This window comes from Leptodactylus fuscus, chromosome 4 (genome assembly GCF_031893055.1).
Source record: "Leptodactylus fuscus isolate aLepFus1 chromosome 4, aLepFus1.hap2, whole genome shotgun sequence".
In the NCBI taxonomy this organism is placed as follows: Eukaryota; Metazoa; Chordata; class Amphibia; order Anura; family Leptodactylidae; genus Leptodactylus; species Leptodactylus fuscus.
Window position 1 is genome coordinate 167,086,776 of NC_134268.1, and position 25,772 is coordinate 167,112,547.

Consider the following 25,772-nt stretch of genomic DNA (forward strand, 5'->3'; position numbering starts at 1 on the left):
GGAGGTTTTTTGCAGTTTTAGTTTGACTGTTAATATATAGTCATTAGAGATGAGCGAGTAGTATTCGATTGAGTAGGTATTCGATCGAATATTATGGTATTCGAAATACTCGTACTCGATCGAGTACCACTCGCTATTCGAATGTAAAAGTTCGATGCAGAACCAGCATTAATTGGCCGAATGCTATACAGTCAGCCAATCAACGCTGGTTCTTCTCCTACCTTTAGAAGTCTTCTCCGTGCAACTTCCCCACGGCGTCTTCCGGCTCTGAATTCACTCTGCCAGGCATCGAGCCTGGACAGAGCCGACTGCGCATGTGCATGTCCACATGTAGTGCGGGCATGCGCAGTCGGCTCTGCCCAGTCCCGATGCCTGGCAGAGTGAATTCAGAGCTTAAAGACACCGCGGGGACGCTGCACGGAGAAGACTTCTCGGAGGATCCAGCCCGACCCTCACTCGTGGACTTGGTAAGTATAATTTGATCGAATGTTGCCTACCCCTGAAAAGAACATTTTCCCCCATAGACTATAATAGGGTTTGATATTTGATTCGAGTAGTCGAATATTGAGGGGCTACTTGAAATGAATATCAAACCTTGAACATATTACTGTTCGCTCATCTCTAATAGTCACTTTTTTTATTGACCGTTTTATGTTTTGTTTTTTTAATTTTTCCCAATGGCATAATCTTCCATACTGTTCTTTAACTACATGATGACCACATATAGGAAACATTGTACTAAACTGCATTCCGATCTAGGAAAGAGACCTACAGTAAATGTTGTTTCACCCACGCAGTAAGACACGAGCATGAGTGATACATATCCATTACTTGTCAGGGCTCTAAGAATGTAAGATGGTAACTGTAGCCTGGTATCGAAGGTGCAGACAAGCAATTACTTAATAACTCTAGAAAAAACACTGTAGTGTAGTTAGAAATACTAAGCTATATGTATATTCTGATATCAAAAATTGTAATATTATTGTCTGAATAACAACTGAACTTGAAGAATAGGAATTATTTGCTTTCAGTAGCCGTACTATTATCTTGCATATAACAAACTAACAAGCATGAGTGATCAGATCTATTTTTTAAGAGCTATAGCTAAATCTTTAAAGAGGAGAGAAAAAAATACAATGTAAATTGTGAGACTGGTTTATTAAAAATAGTCTTACTGTTCCGGTTGTCCCCAAGGAGAGGTGGTTCATTTGTTGTGTTAAAGGGCCCATCATACTAGTCGGCTGCATTGACATGGTATGGTCCATTGTTGGCGTTATGACAGCACCCTATAATAAAAATGTAATAAAGTTTAGCACTGTAGGGACAAGTTTCATTAGTATTTCATATTTTTCCATACAGTTCTAAAATAAGAGTAATGATAGAGGTAGGGACTTCCCACAAATACAAGTTATCCCCTATCCAATGAGCCAGAGAATTGATCAGCATAGAAAGTTAAGTTATTTTCAGGAGAAAACCCCTCTAATGGCAGAATGAATACAATAATAATCTAATGAAATAAATATGGTTGGTTACAGTTGGTTAGACCTGTCTAGCCCTTACAGCTCATAACTTTAAATAGGACCTGTCACCAGGTCTGAAAAACCCAATGACAATGAATCATGTGATAGACAGATGACTTTGGTATTCTAGTCAAGTGGGCAGCGAGACTGTGATTTCTCTGAAGGCTGAATGTCATGCAGTGTTACATGCATCAGATGATGTACAGTACTATGCAAAGGTTTTAGGCAGGGAGGTTGTTCCAAACATATTGGAGATATAACCAGCTATCTTCTGTGGATATAGACTTGTTCAAATTCTTCTCTCTTTATATAATTCCAAACAGACTCAATGATGTTGATCAGGGCTTTCAGGGGGCCATATCATCCCTGTTATGATTAGCAAGTTATATTAAAAAAGAAATAATAACCTGCGGAGCCCACTGGGCTCTGAACCGCAGAACACCCTGGTGTGAACAAAGCCTGATAGTAAATGTCACTGCCGGGCAACTACACCATCTGGGTTCAAATTGAATCTAAATATATAAGTTCTCTGCGGTACAAAGCAGCGCAAATAAATACAAAAGTCTTGCAGTTAACCCACTGCAAGACAAACACAGCAATGCCTGTGTGCTCCCAGTTACTATACTGGGCCGCACTCACTGTAGCCACTAGCTGTTGCAGCACAGCCAAGAAGCTGACAGACTGTGTGAGCTATGTCCTAACTAATAGCTACAATTTCGTAAGGGAGACCCACTTCCATAAACATATAAGACATAGACAAAACATACAACAGTGCTGGGCCACACACAGAGCTGCAGCACATGTAACGTTTGAGTTTTGCCACAGCCACCTGCTCAAACTAGCAGACTAGCTAGGTAGGAATTCCCTGGGCAATTACTAAGGGAACAATTTTAAGTAAAGCCCTACCTCGCTAAGGAAGTATTATGCCAAACTAATGTTTTACACTGACGTACACCATATGCAATTTAGGCTAGAGCACCCAACGGCCCAAACCTGCCTCCTTAAATGGACTGGGATTCAAAATGGCAGAATCATAGTTTTTTTGCCATTTTGCCTCCCAAAAAAAGTCAATAACAATAAATGAAAACCTCAGACATTATTGTAAATAGTTTAAATATAGACTTCACCCTCCGCCAAAAAAAAAAAAGTATGAAAAAGTTCCATACATGTAAATATAAACAAGTTATGGGTCTCATAATATGGCTAATCAAACTAGCTATATTTTCCCAAAATTTTTTGTAAAAGGTATCAGACAACAACATCTTTATAAATGTAATACTGCTGTTATCATACTGACACACAGACTATAATAATATATTATATTTACAGCCCAGCTTGGCAATGCAAAAATAAAAATGGTTGCCGAGGGAAGGAGTTGAGATTTATCGCTTTCACTTTTTCCAAAATTAAAATGTTTACACTTTAAGTTCCTTCACCTGGGACATCCTACAGTTTTAGATACAGCTGTGATAAAAATAACCTTGAGCTTGAGCTAGTCAGACCTTTAATTATAGCCCAGCGTGAAGAGAGCATTACTGGGTCCAGTAAAGAGTAAGTACAGTACAGCTTGGCTCCTCCATGCTGGGACATTATTGTTGTAAAAGAGATACTTACTTAAACTTTCCAGCACACAAAGCCAATGCATAAGATATTACATATATAAGTATATACCTATATACACATATTATGAATGTCATAAACTATTGTCCTTGCAAAGATTAATGGGATTTGAAGACACTATAACAACATAATTTATTATATCATCTAGTAATTCTGAGTACAGAGTTAAATCCAATGGTGATCCAAATAAATCCTGGTCGGACATTGTATTGTAGGCAACAAGATTTATTACTCTTCATAGCAAAGTGGCTAATATATTACTCTGAAGCCTGAGACAAGAGTGTGGTCATGCCGTGTCACATGGACAGTTTTTATGAAATGGCAGATATATCTAAAAAAAAGTATTACAAAAAAAGAAAGCTTTACGTCATTGCATTAGAAACTGGTGGATTATGGTATATCATTTTATTACATTCATCATCTCAATAGGTTCGTATATTGGGCGTTTATAATCACTATTTGTTTATACCTAGATGTATAAAAATATGTGGATATACCTGTCTGTATCATGGTTGGGTCTTTGTTGTACACCAAGATGGACCTTAGCATGTAGTTATTATTATTGTAAATTATAACAACATTGTTTATACTCCTTCATTCGATATCTTCATTCAACTCGATTATATAACCCTATACATATACATACCCTATAAGGTATTAGATGCAGCAAGAATCAGTAAGGAAGTACATAACCTATGGTTGGCTGTAGTGGGAGGGGAAGAAGGACTGCTTCTGCTGTGTTTCCGTCCAAATCCCCGGAGTAACTGGATAGAGGATGGCTTGCCGGTGATCAGTTTTAAAATCCATTCATTGGAATGGGTTGTTAAAGCAAACCACTTAAGTCCGTATGCAGTCTCTATGCCTGGAAACCATTTTTGTTTTTGGGATGGACACAAAGTCTTACATGTCCAACTTTGTGTCTGTGCAAAAAATAGTTTCTCAGGCGGAAAGGCTGCATACAGACACTGGCAGTTAGCTTTAACAACTAGAGATGAGCGAGTAGTACTCGATTGAGTAGGTATTCGATCGAATACTACGGTATTCGAAATACTAGTACTCGATCGAGTACCACTCGCTGTTTGAATGTAAAAGTTTGATACAGAACCAGCATTGATTGGCCAAATGTGATACAGTCGGCCAATTAACGCTGGTTCTTCTCCTACCTTTAGAAGTCTTCTCCGTGCAGCTTCCCCGCGGCGTCTTCCGGCTCTTCATTCACTCTGCCAGGTATCGGGCCTGGGCAGAGCCGACTGCGCATGTCCGCTTGTAGTGTGGGCATGTGCAGTCGGCTCTGCCCAGGCCCGATGCCTGGCAGAGTGAATTCAGAGTCAGAAGATGCCGCGGGGACGCTGCAAGGAGAAGACTTCCCGGAGGATCCAGCCCGACCCTCACTCGAGGACTTGGTAAGTATAATTTGATCGAACGTTGCCTACCCTTGAAACGAGCATTTTCCCCCCATAGACTATAATAGGGTTCGATATTCGATTCGAGTAGTCAAATACTGAGGGGCTACTCGAAACGAATATCGAACCTCGAACATTTTACTGTTCGCTCATCTCTATTAACAACCCATTCCAATGAATGGATTTTAAAACTGACCACTGGCAAGCCGTCCCCTATCCAGTTACACTAGGGATTAGGACGGAAACCTGGCGGTTGGACAGGGGTGCAAGTTTGAATGCCCCCTTACAGTTCTTATTCACATACTATACTATACAAATCTAAGGAAAGGTTGTGTCTTGCACCATGTAATAATATGACATAAAATGTGTTTGTGTTTACAAATGTTCCTCTAATAAATGAAAAGTACTGCAGATCGGTCCATTGGGGCTGATGAGTATAAATGAAGCACGCTCAGATTTTAATGATGGTGTCCTTCCATAGCTGCAGTTAATTTTATTATAATCCATATATTTTATATATCATTGCTGCTTTAACTCGGTATTTACGAAGATACTACAATTTTAGGGCTAATTAAAATTCATGTAGGCATGCTGCAATATTGTGGACGATTTGCATATCATTACTTTCTCCATTAATCAAACCCGTGGAGTTAGCAGTCATCTACAGAACAGCAGGAAGATGCTTGACACAGCCATTTACTTACTTTGGGAAAAATGTAAAAGGAGGCAAAAAGTGTTGCTCACTTAAGTGAAACATTACAGACCACCCACTACCAGAAAAAAATAATATTTAAATGCTACCACCCACAGAAAGCATTATGAATGTAACACATTTAGGCTACAGGCATAATTGAAGTGGTGTAAAGTCAAAATCTATCATTATTATATTAAACAATACATTTTATGTTACACTATTTAACTGTTTATGTGGTATTATTACAGTGAAATACCGTAATATGCAGTCCGCATTCCTGTTCAAAGGCATTCAGTTTGGGCAGCGGATCATAAATAAGATATCAAAGCATTGGTTAAAGCTTAAATGGCTTGTCCGGGAGTTATAATAATAGTCTAAGAGCAGAAAACCACTAAATAGAATATAAGTAAATACAATAATGAAAAGAGAAACATAACTCACCTTTTATAAGTGCTGTGGCCCTATTGTTCACTAACCATGTGGCAATGACATCATGCACACTATTCAGATGACTACTGGCCTCTGTGGCTATGACCATGGTGTAAGGTCCATTCACATGGAGGAAAATGGTGAGGAATTCGGTGTGGAATTTCAATGCTGAAAAAAAAAATCCTCCCATTGGCTTCAATGGGTTCTCTTTTCTGAAAATGGTGAGGAATTTGGTGTAGAATTTCAGCGCTGAAAAAAAAGCCTCCCATTGACTTCAGTGGTTTCTTTTTTCTGCTTGTAGAAAAATGAACCCATTGAAGTCAATGGGAGGCTTTTTTTTTTCAGCGCTGAAATTCCACACCAAATTCTTCACCATTTTCCTCCATGTGAATGCACCCTTACAGGATCAGAAACTTTTTATTTATTGATTTTATAAAAAAAAAAAAAAAAAGGTTAGACAAACCCAAATCCTATATGATAAAACCCACCTCTGGTCATAAAAGTTTAGAAAGTGTCTAAAGCTGTTCATTAATGTAGTGTAAAGCATGTACAACATTTTTTTTTATGGAAACTGCACCGGAATTCTGGCACATTTTCAATAGTAAATCTGTACCATTTAGTGTAAAGTCTTAAAGGTATTGTCCAGGCAACCCCTTTAACTGGGGGAAGTGAAAAGAATAAAAAAATGGATACTCACCTGTCCTCAATGATCTGGTGTCCTCCTGGTGTGTCCCGGTTCTTCTGCTCTGGCTAATTAGTGGCCTCAGCAGGTCTCAAAAAGAGATCCAAGATGTCACAGGTAGTGACATCACATGCCCTTCACTAATTGGCCTCAGCAGTCACCTAACCGTCAATCAGTGACTTTAGTGGAACTTTGGAAGAAACCCGTTGAGCAGAAGGACCAGAACACTCCAAATGACACTGCAGCATTGAGGACACAAGAGTATGAATTTTTTTAAAAAAAATATTTCACTGATACCAGCTGATTTAAAAGTTAAAGGGGTTATCCATTATTGCCTGGACAACGCCTTAAAGGGATATGAAAACAGTTGCCTTGATTTTTTTGATTATATTGCATTTATTTTAAACTAACAATTTTATTAATTGGGTTTGCTTTGTTCAGTGTCAGTAGATTGAATATATTTCAACTTCGTATGTAGCAAGCTACTCAAAGCTCTTCTGTGCTAAGTCTGTCAGAGAAGCTATCTGATGGCTCAGTCTACAGCACTTATTGGACCTATCTTGATGCCACCTTCTACACCAAATCATATCCTCCTACAGTATCTGCATATGTCAATGAAATGACATCTAGTCTTCAGAAATAATGGTATCAGACAATAATTCAAACAGGACGGTAAATTCTTCCATAAAGTTGGAAGCAGAAAGATATCTCACAGTCTTGAGTGAACTTGGGGCTAGAGGATGGAATTAAGTAGAACAAAAATGGTGGTTATTAGAGATGAGCAAGTAGTATTCGATCAAATACTACGGTATTCAAAATACTCGTACTCGATTGAACACTACTAGCTGTTCGAAGTTAGGATTCGATGCAGAACCAGCGTTGATTGGCAGAATGCTATACATTGCCAATCAACGCTGGTTCTTCTCTTACCTTTAGGAGTCTTCTCCCTGCGCAGCGTTCCCGCGTCCTCTTCCGGCTCTGAATTCACTCTACCCAGGCCCGATGCCTAGCAGAGTGAATTCAAGGCCGGAAGAGGACGCAGGGACGCTGCACAGGGAGAAGAATCCAACCCGACCCTCACTCATGGACTTGGTAAGTAGAATTTGATCGATTGTTGCCTACCCCTGAAACGAGCATTTCCCCCCATAGACTATAATGGGGTTCGAAACCTGTTCGAACAGTCAAACAGTATGCGGCTGTTCTAATCGGATTTCGAACCCCGAACATTTTAGTGTTCGCTCATCTCTATTGGTTATGTATATAGAGACAGATTGGTAAAGGAAAACTTCTACAGAGTATTTAGACTTTAATTCTATTATTGCCCTGGAAAATTGATATATCTACGACAAATAATTATGTCCTATAAAAGTAGAATAACACACCGGTAACAAACCGAACAACAACAACAACCATTTGTTCCAGCAAATTAAATTGCTTCTCACTTTCTGAGGTGGGGATAAGTTATAGAGCTAATCAATCGTATACAAGGAAGCCGTGGGGGGAATTAATTGGATACATTTTTATATATTCATTTGTATCAGAGAGAATTAACTAGTAGAGCATAAATGATGTCTAAATAAATTAAGGGAAACAATTAAAAACATGATAAATAGAAGCAGTTTATTGTTAAGGAGAAATTTAATGAACATTACGCGTTGTTTCTCACACAGATACTTTATCTTTCAAAGGGAACGTGCAGGATTAGGGAAAAAACGGGTGGCTGTTTTTCCAGTAAGAGCGCCACTCTTGTCCGTTGTCCATATATGGTATTGCAGCATTGCCTTACTCATTAAAAGGGGTTGGCTCATACATACTGTACATTCCCATTTAAGTTATTGCTATGATCAGTTTGGCCATTGTTTGTAGTTCATTTTTTCCACTAAACCCCCACGTCGCGGAAACGCAGCTTTTTTTGTTGAAGATTTTGCTGCAGTTTTTTGAGCCAAAGACAGGAGTGGATTGAGCAAAATGTAGAAGTAAAAGAGCTTACTATATATTCTTCATTTCTTTGGTAACCCTTATTGGCTTTGGTTCAAAAAACCACAGCAAAATCTGCAACAAAAAAAGCTGCATTTCCAAAATGTGAGGCCTCAGCCTTAGGCTAAGGCCCCACTGGGCGGAAACGCAGCAAAAAAATGCAGTGTAAAAATCCGCAGAGAAAACGCTGCGTTTTCTGTCGTGGAAAAAAACGTACATGTACATACATTTTTCATCACGTTTTTTAGTTTTGTGCTTCGGAAATTCATACGAGTTTTCTGTTATCATGCTGTGTTTTTGCTGCAGTTTTCAGACTCTTCATAGAAGTCTATGGAGTTTCAACTCAGCATTTCCGCAAGTATAATTGACATGCTGCGTTTTTTAAAAACACAAATGTTTTTGAAAAACACAGCTTTTCTGCAGATTTTTTTCCCCATAGTGTGGGGCTAGGATTAGACAAAATTGCATTCACTATGCTGGTACTGTAAAACACAACGTTTTTGTAAGGATTGGAGTCAGGGTTCGGCAGTGCAAAGTGACACAGCTGGAAAGCAACACTGTGCAAGGACAAAAGGGGGCGCAGGCCCTGCAGCTATAACTATGCTGTAATATCTGAGATGAGGCAGACCAATGCACTTCCTAATTGAAGTGCGCCTACCACGGCTCCTAACCTTCTATCCGGCGGCTAGGATAAGGGGAGAGGAGGCCCTGAAAGTCCTAGGGACTGGAGTCACGGGGTCACACCTAAACAGAAAGCACAGTGTAACTGCAATGCAAAACAAAAGACCAGGGAGGACCACAAGTCCCAGCAAGACACAGAAGAGAAGGCGAGGTCAGATGAGCAAGAGGTCAAGCCAGGAGATATAATAAAGGTACCGAATCAAAAGACAAAGGATAGTCAAAAATACAAGCCGGGTAAATAAACCAAGAAAACAGACAGAAGACGAACAGACAGGGAATCAGACTGAGCAGAGGACCAGGAAACCCAAAGTGAATGGCTGGCAAGGATCCATGCCTGGGTGGGGTTTAAATAGCAGCAGAGAAACACACCTGATGGCTAATGGCATGGAGACTGAAGGCAAGGAAAAGATTAACCCTTAATGACTTAAGCACACCCAATAGAACTCCTAACACGTCTCCCAGGGAGACGCCGCGCAGCAAGGAGACCGTGGCGACTCCGTATCCTGACAGTTTTTTTCCGCTGCATTTCCGCAATGCCCAAAAATGCTGCGTTTCCGCCCAGTGGGGCCTTAGCCTTAGGCAGCATTTGGTTTTGGAAATCACAACATGTCAATTATACCTACGGAAACGTCAGCAGTTTCCCTATAGGTATAATTGAAAGAGAAAGTCCGTAGAGGAAATCTCTGAGGATTTTCTATGAATAGCAATGCGGGAAAAACCTCACTGTGTTGCTGCTGTGGATTTTCCTGTAGCACTTTTTTGCTGTGGCCCGGTATGTGGGGTCTTAGCCGTAATAGGGCACATGTACAGAGTTGTCATACATGCAATTCCAGTAAACTCTTTTTCCTAATAATACTGATAACTAGAGATGAGCGAACACTAAAATGTTCGAGGTTCGAAATTCGATTCGAACAGCCGCTCACTGTTCGAGTGTTCGAATGGGTTTCGAACCCCATTATAGTCTATGGGGAACATAAACTCGTTAAGGGGGAAACCCAAATTCGTGTCTGGAGGGTCACCAAGTCCACTATGACACCCCAGGAAATGATACCAACACCCTGGAATGACACTGGGACAGCAGGGGAAGCATGTCTGGGGGCATAAAAGTCACTTTATTTCATGGAAATCCCTGTCAGTTTGCGATTTTCGCAAGCTAACTTTTCCCCATAGAAATGCATTGGCCAGTGCTGATTGGCCAGAGTACGGAACTCGACCAATCAGCGCTGGCTCTGCTGGAGGAGGCGGAGTCTAAGATCGCTCCACACCAGTCTCCATTCAGGTCCGACCTTAGACTCCGCCTCCTCCGGCAGAGCCAGCGCTGATTGGCCGAAGGCTGGCCAATGCATTCCTATGCGAATGCAGAGACTTAGCAGTGCTGAGTCAGTTTTGCTCAACTACACATCTGATGCACACTCGGCACTGCTACATCAGATGTAGCAATCTGATGTAGCAGAGCCGAGGGTGCACTAGAACCCCTGTGCAAACTCAGTTCACGCTAATAGAATGCATTGGCCAGCGCTGATTGGCCAATGCATTCTATTAGCCCGATGAAGTAGAGCTGAATGTGTGTGTTAAGCACACACATTCAGCTCTACTTCATCGGGCTAATAGAATGCATTGGCCAGCGCTGATTGGCCAGAGTACGGAATTCGGCCAATCAGCGCTGGCTCTGCTGGAGGAGGCGGAGTCTAAGGTCGGACCTGAATGGAGACTGGTGTGGAGCGATCTTAGACTCCGCCTCCTCCAGCAGAGCCAGCGCTGATTGGCCGAATTCCGTACTCTGGCCAATCAGCGCTGGCCAATGCATTCTATTAGCCCGATGAAGTAGAGCTGAATGTGTGTGCTAAGCACACACATTCAGCACTGCTTCATTTACGCCAATACAATGCATTAGCCAGTGCTGATTGGCCAGAGTACGGAATTCGGCCAATCAGCGCTGGCTCTGCTGGAGGAGGCGGAGTCTAAGGTCGGATCTGAATGGAGACTGGTGTGGAGCGATCTTAGACTCCGCCTCCTCCAGCAGAGCCAGCGCTGATTGGCCGAATTCCGTACTCTGGCCAATCAGCGCTGGCCAAGGCATTCTATTAGCCCGATGAAGTAGAGCTGAATGTGTGTGCTTAGCACACACATTCAGCTCTACTTCATCGGGCTAATAGAATGCATTGGCCAATCAGCGCTGGCCAATGCATTCTATTAGCTTGATGAAGCAGAGTGTGCACAAGGGTTCAAGCGCACCCTCGGCTCTGATGTAGCAGAGCCGAGGGTGCACAAGGGTTCAAGTGCACCCTCGGCTCTCCTACATCAGAGCCGAGGGTGCGCTTGAACCCTTGTGCAGCCTCAGCTCTGCTACATCAGAGCCGAGGGTGCGCTTGAACCCTTGTGCACACTCTGCTTCATCAAGCTAATAGAATGCATTGGCCAGCACTGATTGGCCAGAGTAGGAATTCGGCCAATCAGCGCTGGCCAATGCATCCCTATGGGAAAAAGTTTATCTCACAAAAATCACAATTACACACCCGATAGAGCCCCAAAAAGTTATTTTTAATAACATTCCCCCCTAAATAAAGGTTATCCCTAGCTATCCCTGCCTGTACAGCTATCCCTGTCTCATAGTCACAAAGTTCACATTCTCATATGACCCGGATTTGAAATCCACTATTCGTCTAAAATGGAGGTCACCTGATTTCGGCAGCCAATGACTTTTTCCAATTTTTTTCAATGCCCCCAGTGTCGTAGTTCCTGTCCCACCTCCCCTGCGCTGTTATTGGTGCAAAAAAGGCGCCAGGGAAGGTGGGAGGGGAATCAAATTTTGGCGCACTTTACCACGCGGTGTTCGATTCGATTCGAACATGGCGAACACCCTGATATCCGATCGAACATGTGTTCGATAGAACACTGTTCGCTCATCTCTACTGATAACATTTAAAACATTCATAGAAAAAAATATTCCCCTTGTGAAATGTATTACATTCTATGCACTATAAATGCCACTTTACATTGATACGACATTTACATTAGTAGCAACGTCATTATGATTGAACAAATATGATATTTTAAACAAAGAATCTTTCTTCTGTTCATTGCATTATTATAATATACATATGAAAGCACTTTCCCATGTTACCAAGGAAAATCTGCAGGGAGCTTCCATTTTCTTGGCATTAGGCATAAATTATGTTCGCCAAGTCCTAATTTTGAAAGCATGCTAAAAGTACAATAGCTAATATAAAGGTGATTATAGTGTATTTTTTATTATCACTGTTTAATCTGTTATATTAAGTGACAAGTGAGTTACAGTATCAATTATTGTATAAAAGTCATTATGTTGTTATAAATTCTTTTGACAGACTGGTTTGATTTTATGGATTAATAGTCAAACCAGAATTTGCCTTTTGTGCATCTATTAAAAAGTGTATTTATTTATTTTTTTATTCCATATATGAGCACTCAGTTTAAAGAGCCATGTGCATGAAGTAGTACAGCAGCCGGGAAAATTAGTTGAGTACCCCTAGTACCCATAAGAAAACAAATCAACCCTTCTTCAACATATCTATAAAGTCCCAGCCAGCCATACTAATACCCTCCTTTGCACTAATGAGGGGCAATAACCCCAAAACAACAGTTTACAGATTCGGATTTAATGCCAGGCATTGATCTACAGGGATCCACCTTCCAAAGGGTGGCAGTAGAGTCAGTTTTACTTTTTCCATCAAGGAGAACTTATTTGTATAATGGGTTCACACAATGCAGAGCAAAACAGGTTCTATGTGTACTGCCATACAAGATCTGTTCCATGCAGTATGGACTGCACTAAAGGATAGCTGTTATTTCAAGTGACACTACAAGAGCTAGCAGCTGCAGACATGAGATAAAACACTACATCTGACCAGTATACAACTTGCATTTATCATCAGTTTTTTCCTCAGTAGACTCCATCTCTTATTGTCAGAGTACAAGGTATGTCTGCTATACATAGTACACAGAGAAGAGGAGATTTTGTTCCTCTCTTCTGTCTCTTAGATACTCAGAAGTAGCAGCATGGAGCAGAAGAAGCTGGTGTGAATGTGAGCTTATGCAACTAATCTTATTTTGTACCTTTGCATGCCTTACTATGGAAAATACAGTGCCACAGTAATATTGCACAAAATGGAACATGGAAGACTTAGGACTCTGTTAAGGTAAGCCACAGAGCATACTTTGTCGCATTTAAAAAACCTTAAAGGGATTCTATCATTAGAATCCCATTTTAAGCTAAACCCACTTCAGAATAGACTTAAGAAAGGCTATTCTTCCCCTACCTTTAGATGTCTTCTCCGTGCCGCTGTTCCTTAGATATCCCGGTTTTCATCCATATGCTAATTAGTTTTCTTGCAGCACTGAGGGCGGTCCCCAGCACTCAAAGGCCGGGTTCACACGGAGTTACGTGCCGCGAGATTTGGCACGTAGATGCCGCGTGACCCTTTGCGTGCCGTACACGCTCCCATTCATTTCAATGGGAGCGGGGAGCATATGCGCCGCGCTAGTTTGCGGCCGTGCATTTATTCACGTGTGAACCCGGCCAAACAGCACTGGGGGCATTCTCTGTGCTGCCTTATTCTTGGTCTCCTCCTCTTCTTCCTCGTTCCGTCACGTCTTCTTCAAAAAGTGCTGACTCACATATCCGTCACCATTTCCTGTGGCCAAACGGCATAGGCCACAGGAAAATGGCTGACAGACATGTGCAGTGGGTGCAGTCGGCCATTTTCCTGTGAACATACTGGAAGGCGGAGGCGGCAAACACAAGGATGGGTAGGGGAAGAATAGCCTTTCTTAAGATTATTCCTATGTGGGTTTAGCTAAAAACGGGATTCTAATGATAGAATCCCTTTAAAAGAATGTATATTATGATGGCTCTCAATTTCCACAAAATGTAAAATGTTTTAATGGGATGCAATAAATGAAGCAAAAAACAATTGAACTGTGAAACAAGGATGTGAGCAACAGTAAAAGAAACTGGTATTATTTTATTCATCAATTGTCCCAATGTAAAATAAGAAAAAAATCAAATAAAAAAAGGGTAAAACATCCTCCAAATTTTATGCAAGTGTTAATAATGAGGGGAAAAAAACTATTGTTTCCCCTTTAAATATATATAATGCAGTATATAATGGTTTACCAACAATAAAGATATCAACGTGCTTTTAATATAATGTATTTATACTGTATTGATTAAGATGCTTGTCTCTTTACATGTTATAAATGTACAGTTTTATGCAAAAGCTTTAGGCAGGTGTGGGAAAACTGCTGCAAAGTTAGACTAAGGCCCAATGGGATGACCCTCAGCGCTAAAGCACTGCGGGAAAAAACGCTGTGGAAATGCATTGCAGTTCTTCCCACAGCGCTTTAAACAGAAAGTTTACTGAGTTTTCCTCCACGGACATTCTGTTACCATTATATCTATGGGGAGGCTGCTGGCATTTCCGTAGATATAATAGACATGCTGCGATTTCCAAAACTGTGCCGGTTTTGGAAATCACAGCGTGTCCACTCTGTGGTTTTTACTGCAAAGTGGTCATGCGATTCACACGAGGAGAGTCATGGAAGTGATGATAGAGTCTTGATCTTGAGATTATCAAGTGTACCTGCGTTTTCATGCAAAGCATCTGTGCCTAAATCTGTGTGCATATGTAGCTAAAAGAAATGATGCCGTTTTGAAGGCCAAAGACTTTCACATCTAATAATGATTTAATTTAATTTTCTCTTTTGATAATTCACTTAATTTTGTTAATCTGCTTAAAAAAGTGGCTATCCACTGAAACCCACAGACCCCATAGATAATAATGGGATACACTGGTGGAACCGCCTTTTTAGGCTAAAGCGCCACGTTGCGGAAATGCAGCTTTTTTTGTTGGAGATTTTGTTACGTTTTTTTCAGCCAAAGCCAAGAGTGGCTACAAAAGGAATGGGAAAGATATAGGAAGTTCTTATACTTCTCCCTTATGATCAATCCACTCCTGGTTTTGGCTCAAAAACCACAACAAAATCTACAACAAAAAAAGATGCATTTCCACAACGTGGAGCCTTAGCCTTAAAGTGGAATGTGAAACAGAATCCAAGCAGAGATCAGGCACAGGTGTGAACTTAGCCTTACTTTGACACATTATTTCACACCTGCCTAACCTTTTACACAGTACTTTATGATGTATGTTTTTGATATACATTATATTACTATGCAAATTCTAGTTAGCCAAATTCATTTACCAACATAAAACCATTTTGGTTTGGTAGAACATAGCAGCTAATCATAGTTTATGGATTCAAATTCAATACACTATGTTAATATATATATATTAACATATATATATATATATATATATATATATATATATATATATATATATATATATATATAGCAATTAATTACATCAGTATGCGCAGTATCATTGATCATTACCACCCAAAGGTAATTTGTCAGTAATGGATTACCTACCGTTGGTTGCATAACATATGGTGGGTGAGGCATCCAGGATGTACTTTGTACCTAGATTATAGAAAAGTAATCTTAGGAAAAGGTGATATCCATATAATGTAAGTATTTGATTAATGACTTTATAAGAATTCACTGAAATAATGTGAAAACCTATTTCAGACCCAAAGCTTGTTCTGCTACTTAACTGTCTGTAGTCATTTCTCTAAGTGTACTGCTTAATTCTGTAATTACATTGATATCTTAAAATGGATGTAATACCTTCAAAATGAATCAGAAAATATACTGAAAGCAATCTTATACCATTACAAATATCGAATAAACGTATTACATTCTGACTAGCTTACTAAATCATGGTAATTGCTCTATTACTGAAAGAGTGAGCCTATCTCCAGAACCAAGCATACCAACTCAGCCCATACCTAGATAGGTTAGAGTCACCTCAAACTGTGTCTTTCCTTTGTGGATTGGTGTCTCCATTGCCAAGATATGTGGATGATATGCAAATGAGCTCTTTTGATCAATGAGGGTGTGGCCATTGCGTCAAATAGCTCATTTGCATATTGTCAAGAACAGTGTTATCTCAGCAACAGAAACACGATTTACCACTTCTAGGCAAAGCTTAGTAGCTTCCCAAACTTGGATTTATACAGCTCCCATTTAACTCTTGTACGAAGCAAGAACCTAAAATCCTCCAATTTTATCAATTTACTCTGTGACGGTGTTAAAGAGAAGAATAGTTCTATCTTTGATGCTGGGTTAACACCTTGGGGTCCAAAAAGTGGTTAGCTGTGGAATCCCGCGGACCCCAATAGAGTATAATGGTGATCCATTGGGTTTCTGCCCAGTTTCCACTCGGAAAATGTGAAGAGAAAAGTCCTGCTTGCATTAATATTCATTAATATTTTAATTATTTTTTTAAATTCATGAATAGAATTATATCTATTAAAATATAAGGTGCTCTTTGTTACCTGCCCTCTTGACTGTGGATGTCCAGCTTTGCGTATTACAAGTTAGAAGTTTTCCAGCCATTTTATATTGATAGGCAATTCTTACAGGAACTTTCTGGTCATTTTATATTGATGCCGTGTTACCCACCTTATAGATGCAGATGACTGGAGGTGATTGTAAATATTGGACACAGTTAATATATTGATGACCTATGTTATTGATAAGCCATTAAATTAAAATGCCTAGAGAACCCATTTTAGGGTGAGTTCACACCTGCGCCCGATCTCCACTTTCAGATTTCCGTCTTCTGCTGAGACAAACTGGACAGGAGACGGAAACCCGGCGGTCAGTTTTCAAATCCAGTCACTTGAATAGGTTTGTAAAGTGACCGCCCATGAGCATCTTCTGCCTCTCTGCAGCAAAACCATTTTTTTTTTAACCGGACACAAAGTCCTGCATGTGCGACTTCGTGTCTGGTTAAAATAAAAGGTTTTCACCGCAGAGAGGCAGAAGACGCTCACGAGCTGTCATTTTGAAAACCCATTCAAGTGACTGAGTTTGAAAACTGACCGCCAGGTTTCCGTCTCCTGTCTTTCTCTCTGTAGAAGGCGGAAACCTGAAAGTGGAGACCGGGCGCAGGAGACCGGGTTGCAGCTTTTCGCAAAACACCATGTTTTTTTTTTTTTTTAGATATTTTCAGGCTTAACCCCTTCCCGACATGCGCCGTAATAGTACGGCGCGTGTCGGGTCTGTAACTATGGCGACCACCCGGGAGCTGGGCGGCCGTCATAGCAGCCGGGTGTCTACTGCTTTAAGCAGTAGACAACCGGCTCTAATGTCTCCGATCGGTCCCCGGACCGATCGGAGGCATTAACCCCTCCGGCGCTGCTGTCAAAGGCATTTTGGCAGGGATCCAGGGCATGCTCCAGGGCCGACCCCCCGTTGCCATGACAGCCGGGAGCCTTGTTAAAGGCTCCCAGCCGGTCTGCAAATTCTCTCTTTTGCAGGCTGGTGTATACAGCCTGCAAAAGAGATGATGATTTTTTGCAATGCATTGCAATGCATTAGCATTGTAATGCATTGCATTAGTGATCAGACCCCCTGGGGTTCAACACCCCTAGGGGGTCTAATAAATGCAAAAAAAAATTAAAAAAAAGTAAAAAAAAATATAAAAAAATATAAAAATTATTAAAAGTTCAAATCACCCCCCTTTCCCTAGAACAAATATAAAAGTAGTTAAAAACTGTGAAACATATACATGTTAGGTATCCCCGCGTCCGAAATCGCCCGCTCTACAAATCTATAAAAATATTTTTCCTGTTCGGTAAACGCCGTAGCAGGAAAAATAGTCAAAAGTGCCAAACCGCCATTTTTTCACTGTTTTAATTCTGATAAAAATTTGAATAAAAAGTGATCAAAGCAATAACATTTCCCGAAAATGGTAGAACTAAAAAGTACACCCGGCCCCGCAAAAAAAGATGCCCTATGCATCCCCGTACACCTATGTATAAAAAAGTTACGGCCGTCGGAATATGGCGACTTTTAGAGAAAAAATTTTTTAACACCGTTTTGGAATTTTTTTTAGGGGTCAAAATGTAAATAAAACCATATAAATTTGGTATCCCTGGAACCGTACCGAAACACAGAATACAAGGGACATGTCATTTTGGCTGCACAGTGAACGCCGTAAAACCAAAGCCCGTAAGAAAGTCGCAGAAATGCATTTTTTCTTCAAATCCACCCCATTCTGAATTTTTTTCCTGCTTCCCAGTACATTATATAGAATAATTAATGGTGGCATCATGAAGAAAAAATTGTCCCGCAAAAATTAAGACCTCATATGACTCTGGGAGCGGAGAAATAAAAAAGTTATGGGGTTTAGAAGGAGGGGAGTCAAAAACGAAAAACGAAAATCAAAAAATGCCATCGGCGGGAAGGGGTTAAAGGAATTGTTGGATTCATTTTTTATTGTTTAATAAATCGTCTGAAGTAGCAACTCCTTTCCTCTGTATAAAGGTCCTGTTTTTGCCAGGTCACCTCTGCAGCCAATCACAGACCTCAGCTGTGATCTCTTTACAAATGGGACAAGACTGCTGTGATGTGCTGTTTGTGAAGAGGTGACTTCTGAGGCCTGTGATTGGATTGTGTCGGTCACCTGACACATCTAGCCTAGAGACCTGGAAAATGAAGAGTGAAGTTTTTTTTAGTTTTTTTTATATTTATTGTCCCACGGCCAGCCCTGAAAAGAAATAATATGTATGAACTACAATCTTTCAAGGGTTTAGCTAGTATGTTACAAGGTGGTGTTGAATTTGGTTCATCACAAATTGAAGCCCTGAATCAAGTCATTTAACAAGTTGGATGTCAGTTAAGTGTGGATACATCTGCATGTATGGTCATTTATGTCAAAAGGTTTTTCCAGCTTCTAACATTGATTGCCTATCCTCAGAATAGGCCATCAATATTAGGTCTGTATGTGTCAGACACCCAGGACCATATATATATATATATATATATATATATATATATATATATATATATATATATATATTATAGAGAGAGAGAGAGAGAGAGAGAGAGAGAGAGAGAGTACCGAACATACCTGATATGTAGACACAGGGGAAGCAGCAATAAAAGGTGTGATGGATGTTTGTGGAATCATTCTGTTTGTTGCAATATTGTACGGAGGAGAATAAAATCTAAATAAAGAAACAGAATATGGGGAATAGTATTAAAGGGTACAGTAACTTGCTTCATCCTTTTCTTACCTTAGAACTTACCGGGACAACATAGAAAAGAAATGTTTTTATTTGTGTGGCAATACTGTTGTGCCATGTACCTAAACAAATATCATAATTTCTTGCACAAATAATACCTTTAATTACTATAGAGGATTTATTAACAGATTCCCCAGACACTACTGTCTAGAATAAGTTGCTAAAGGTATCACGTTGTCAAGTATACATCAATGTCATGACACATTTCTTTTTCTTATACCCCTTTTGTCTGGCCTACACTAGGTTCATGCAAACATTTAGCGGACCCCATAGTCCAGTTTGTACCCAAAAAAATTCTCTTTGCATTTTTTAAGTTGGTTTGTGGACGCACTATTAAATCTATGCTATTTTTAGCTAGTGCAGATTTATGGGGATACCTAACATGTTTGTTCACTTTATTTTTTTACATGCATTTCTTAAATTATAAAGTAGTTTTTAAAAACTTTTTATCATTTATTTATTTTTCACACTTTCTTTCCTTTTTTTCCTGTCCCACAAGGAGAACTTGACACCTCTTGATTCCCACTGCGACTTACTACAATACATTGTATTTCAGTACATTGCACATAGTTGCCCTACACACAATAGGGAAAAGCAGCCAGGAGTCAATTGACTGCCTCTCTGCCATGGCAATCCCTCAATACCTTGCCATATCATTGCAAAGGTTCCAAGGGGTGGAAGGGGAAGGGGGGGGGGATCTTGCTGCCTAAACAACCAGATGTTGTGATTGCTATAGATTATGGAATCTGAGGGGTTAAGTATTTTCCAACTCCTGTGGCTAGTCCTGGCTCTATAATACAACCAAGACCCTGAATTCATGCCGCAGACATAGTTCCTGTACCTGAGACATAAAAGCACTATACTATTATAGCACTGAGCGTTAACTATACACTCAGCATGATATAATAGTAGGGCACAGGCAGTAAGGGGTTATTCCAAATCTGGTCACATATCTCTTTTTCAAACTCTCCAGAAATGTGCAGAAAATCTCTAAAAACAATATATATATATATATATATATATATATATATATATATATATGTATATGTATATATATATATATATATATATATATATATATATATATTTATTTTTTAATAAAAAAAATTTTTTTATTTTTTTTTTTTTTTTGGGGGGGGGGTTTGGATAAATTTATGTTTCAAAGTTCGTTGCTTAGTAAATTTCTCCGACTGTATATATTCTAGTATTTGTCCGTAGACAAATGATTGTGCCAGGTCTCTACTATAAAGTATAGCTTCATTGTATGCTAAGTTTTAGTTACCTAAGCCAATCACGTGACCAGGATTTCTCCCTAACCATTTAATAGCTTTGAAAAGACATAAATTGCAATTTGCAAGAAATTCTCTCAAAATCTCCCGTGTTGTCATTTATTACCAAGTTTTATAGCCATAATTGATACAGACATTATTACAGAGTTGTTCACAACTTCTCAGCTGTCAGGGCCATAATCAATATGAAGTCACTTCACAATTCTGAAGTGGATCTCCAGTCCATGGAGCTAACGCTGTAGTACGGGCCGCTCAAGAGATTGAATCACACTAAAGCTCCACTCACAACAAATCTGTCCTGATCTCAAGATGCATTGGAAATTGTTGTAATTTATGGTTAGACTGAAAGCTAATCCTTGTTTGACACGTTTCCAGACACACAGTTTAAGCAGTAGCTCTTTTGTAACATACAGTAAAGCCAGTTTGATTTGGGCGATTATGTGGCAGTTCTTAAAAAAGCATAATAAAAAAAAGAAATAAAAGCAATAAAAGTTTCCATTTTCACTTACAATAAAAATGCTAGACTTTAACATGGCCTAAACATTTATTTTTATTTTTTTTGTTTTTACAAAAATACACAATCAGATTTTCAATTACTAAAACAAAAAATTGCAATTGCTCTCTGCTAGCAACATGAACATTATTGGAAATGACTACTGTATATAAGGATACATGAAAATGAGGTTCTTGGTACTTTACATTTTGATCAAATTGTAATTGTAAACCCACCTGCCCCGTCAAAGCAACCTCTAGCAGATTAGATGGGCTTACAATTACAGTGTGATCAAAATGTAAATTACCAAGGACCTCATTTTCATGTATCCTTATATACAGTAGGTATTTGAAATAATACCCTTAGTGCTAGCAGAGTGCGGTAACAACTTTCAGTTTTTTCAACTGTATTGCAGCCAAAGCTATGTGCACCTGCATTTCTTGTTCGTATTGTTTCGCAATGCTGACCAACTTTTCTGGGTTTTCAACTGCTGTTAACTATGATAACAATGTTAAACTCATAATTTTTTCTTTGAACTGAAATATGTTAACAACTGGCAGGCTTTACATATATAGCACTGCGAAATTGATGGCATATAGTACTGATAATTATTGTGTTTAATGAATTGCCCCATCAGGTCAGTCATGTGGACATGTGGGGCTCAACACTAAAGGCTAAAATTGAATACCTCTAAAAAGCAACGGTACCCAAATTGTGAAACTTGAGCCATCCGTGTATAACTGGTTAAACTTTCCTAGGTTAGTTGTTTGCCAGGGATTTCGTTCCGTGGATGTGAAGTGATCAGCTAAGTCAAAATGGATATTTATAAAGGTTGTAATAAGGAAATCTCCTTAAAGGGGTTGGCCATGTTCAGACCAATATCGAGAGGCCAATGTTAAAAAGTTCTACAATTTTCCAATATACTTTCTGTATCAATAGCTCATGGATTTCTACATCTCGGCTTGCAGTCATTCATTCTGCTTACTTCTAGTGGATAGAAATCAGTCTGTGGTCATGTGATATATGATCCAAGGTCATGTGATGGACAGCCCATGGTCATGTGATAAGCACACAGTTATACAGTTATTTAGTTAGCAGGCAGATGTCTGATTATTGTGCTGTGACTATAACGAGCTGTGCACCTGTATGTCCATCACATGACCATGGACCATAAATCACATGGTCATGGACTGATCTGTATCTGCTGGGAGCAAGCAGAATGAATGACAGCAAGCAGAGACCTAGAAAACCATGATGAACTGATAATGAAAGTAAATTGGAAAATTGTAGAACTTTTTATTGTACAAACAATAACTTCGATCTTTAAATATTGGTCTGAAAGTGGCCCACCCTTTTAATATTTCCATTATGACCTTGGCCATGATGTTTAATATATGTGCTCCCTGACTGCAGGAACATCTGAGGACAGGTTTGAAAGTGATTCATTAACTGGACCTAAGACCCCTGGCTCAGGATAGGAAGGGGTTTACTGTCTAAAACTATATCCAAAGGTTTCTAGGTGGAAGTGTCTGGTACTCCTTTCTGACAACTCCCGTAGAGGTTTGGCCACTTGTCATACTATCCTGTTCTCTGAGAATTTTTTGGTTCCTTTGAGTCGGAATGCATCTTTGTCTTTTCCATTGCAGGCTTTATGGTTTATAAAAAAATAAAAGAATAAATCAAAGATAAGCTGTAAGCTCTTCACTCACGTTTAGGTTATAGCTGGCGGTGGTTATTATATTGTGGTTGTAGGACTAACTGTGCTTTCCTTCTTTCACTATAGTATATTAAAGGGGTATTCCCATGGACATAACTATTTTTAAATTTGTAGATAATCAAAAGTGAAACATTTTTGCAAATAAAAGTGATTAAACATTTAGCAGTTTTAATGATTTTCTCTAAATATCTTGTGGTCACAGTTTTGTGGTCTTGATCTGTGGCCAGTGGATACAACCATGAATGCAGGAACTTTCTAAGGTCAGAAAATCAGCCATGATTTCCTTATTGTAGCTGGGATATCTTCTGATACATGTAGTCTGATAACCCCCGCTATAATGCGAAAATCCTAGCGGGGTTCCTGACAAGTCCCAGACAATAGAAAGTTTCTGCATTTGTGGATGTATTCATTGGCAACTGATCAAGTCAACAGACTGTCACCACTAAGATAGTTGGACAAAAAATTTAAAACTCTGCAGAATATTTAACTACTTATATTTGAAAACTTTTTTAACTTTTACTTATCTACAAATATAGATATGTTTATGCTCAAGGGAATATCCCTTTAATTCCATTAAATGAAAACTTTATCTAAATATGTTTATCCTCAGCTTCAGAAATCCCAATGGGCGACCCATTTGTCTAATTGATATTCGACTTATCAGAGTTAAAAACAAAAATAAATTAACAATGTAATAAATTGGAAGTCGTTTTTCAATGACTTTTCTTATTTTGTCTTTATTTTGTTTTCTTATGTGGAGTAAGAATTTATGTTCCCAAAGCTCATATGCAAAAGTTAACATAATAAATATCAAAAAGATAAATCTAGACTAAGAGAAATACGATTTACTCACCCATTCTGCATAGCTGCTGTTGGGTCATATGTCAATGCCATTCCAGTCTGCATTTAAGGGAAAAATAATTTACACTTAATACTCGTTGCCCAAAAACAAGAACTGTAATTTACCAGAATAATATATCAGGGTATGTTTCTCTGAAAACTAGAACAAATATTATTCAAAAGATAAATATACTTGGAAAATAATTACATTTTTTATTCCAACATTTTGCAATCTATATTCTTGATATTTACTGATAATGGAATTTTGAATTCCAACTATGTAATAAAACATGATACTGAAACAAAAATGTAAGTCTGACACAGCAAGTCAATTTAGAAACAACACTAACAGGATAATATATTGTGATTCTCATTTAAAAAATAATGAAAAACTAGATTTTGAGAAATATCTAGTATTCGGAAGCCTCAAAAAATGTTCTAATTGACAGGAGCGTAACTACTGGGGTAGCAGCGGTAGTGGCTCCCACAGGGCCCGGGACATTAAGGGGCTCAACGGCAGCTACTGCAGTTTTTTTTTTTTTTATAGGCCATTACCTGCTGGAATAACTTCTGCAGGTAATAGGCCCTATTTACATACCGATCCTGGCTCCTGCTCACAGTCGCCTGCGCTTCCCCTTCTCTGGAGGCGGCTGTGAGCAGGAGCTGGGATCATTAAGTAAGACCAGGGGCCCCACAAACACTATCATTATACTCAGGGATCTTTTCAGACTCCCGAGTATAATGATCAGAAGGCCAGGAGAGGTGAGGGAACATAAAAAAACACAACACAAGACTTGGCTAAAGTGATGCCTCCATCATTGAAGATGGCCGACATCGGGAGGGAGTGCGCTGGAGTCCATGAGAGGAAAGTGCCAGTGTTTTCTAAGTTTGTATCTTCTCTTGTATCTGAAAAGACCCCAGAATATAATAATTGTTCATGGGTGATCCACAATGGGGCATAATACTGTGTATAGGGGCTACTATGGGGCCACTATGGGGCATAATACTGTGTGCATAATAATGTCTTTGGGGGAGATGTCGGTCAGGGTCTTCAGGGGGAAGGGGGGGTGGTGGTCAGGGAGGGACTCCAAGTCAAAAATTTGCAATGAGGCTCTGTCATTCCTAGTTTCACCACTTCTCAGTGCCCATGAGTATACTATAACTTATTTTAATGCACTGACCATCAGAAGTATACATGAGATATTTTGTAGTAAAATCACCAATTCAAAGTAGATACCACAATAATATGATTATAATGAACATTACAATGCCTTATATCTGCAATAATTCTAAGACTGAAAAAAAATGTAAACTAAGAAACACTCATCTCTATATTTAAGACTCCTATAATCCCAATAATCTGTGTAAATGAAATGCAAACTGCCCATATAATTTATATTATCCCTATGAGTATTTCCTGTAGATATGAATCTCGTCTCACCTCTACTGGGAGTCCCAAGGTCCTCTGACATCCTCTTTAGGCCTACTGGCCTCTGGCTGATGTCACATACCCCTGGGTCAATGATGAGGTCTATGAGTCATTATCAGAGATGACCCCAGGGTGTGTGACATCAGTCTGAGGCCAAAAGAGACTTTTATTAGAATGAAAGCCACCAGGGGACCACCAGACTCCACATTGTCCTGGAGAGGTGAGTCAAGGTGAGTATAGCTGTTTGTTATTTTTACTCACCTCCACTGGGTCTCTACTTATTCTATTCTGGGGTATGAGAAGATCACAGAATTTAATAGTGTTTAGCATTATAGCACTTCCGGTTCATGCAAGGTCAGCCTGCAACAAGTCAAGGAGCCAAACCTAATAAACCTTTGTTAAAACTATTTTTTGGAAGTTTGACCCTCACTACTGAAAACTAACTGCTTGTTGGATCCAAAACAGTAGGACTTTAATGGAGAACAGACTATAACAAGGTAATCTCAATGATTTCTTTGATTATATCACAAGATTGTTAGATGAACGAGGCACCATGGCAGTTGTAATGTATTTGTCAGCAAATCCTTTCATAATAAAAAAAAAAACCTTTAAATTGGACTTAATCCATTGCTCAGTGAATTCACTGTATAGTTTTGTATTAACTAGGACTTCAGAAGAGAATCGGTACTGATCCTCACAGCTTCAAAATGAGTCAGCAGCATTAACAGCAAAACAAGGCAGATTCATGGATATATAGCTAGAGGTATAACCGGCAAAAAGAAGGGATTAAGATCCCACTATATA

General features: G+C 39.4%; 1 protein-coding gene across 1 annotated transcript in view; it reads right to left on the reverse strand.

Annotated features, from left to right (window-relative positions):
- Positions 1 to 25,772, reverse strand: part of RBMS3 (RNA binding motif single stranded interacting protein 3) — a 508,182-nt gene that overhangs the window by 7,569 nt on the left and 474,841 nt on the right. Inside the window, exons 8-11 of the mRNA XM_075271372.1 lie at positions 23,553 to 23,599; positions 19,026 to 19,122; positions 15,476 to 15,526; positions 1,176 to 1,286 (exon numbers count right to left, since the gene is read on the reverse strand). Of these exons, the coding sequence (XP_075127473.1) occupies positions 1,176 to 1,286; positions 15,476 to 15,526; positions 19,026 to 19,122; positions 23,553 to 23,599 (306 nt within the window). The remainder of the gene's footprint in view (positions 1 to 1,175; positions 1,287 to 15,475; positions 15,527 to 19,025; positions 19,123 to 23,552; positions 23,600 to 25,772) is intronic.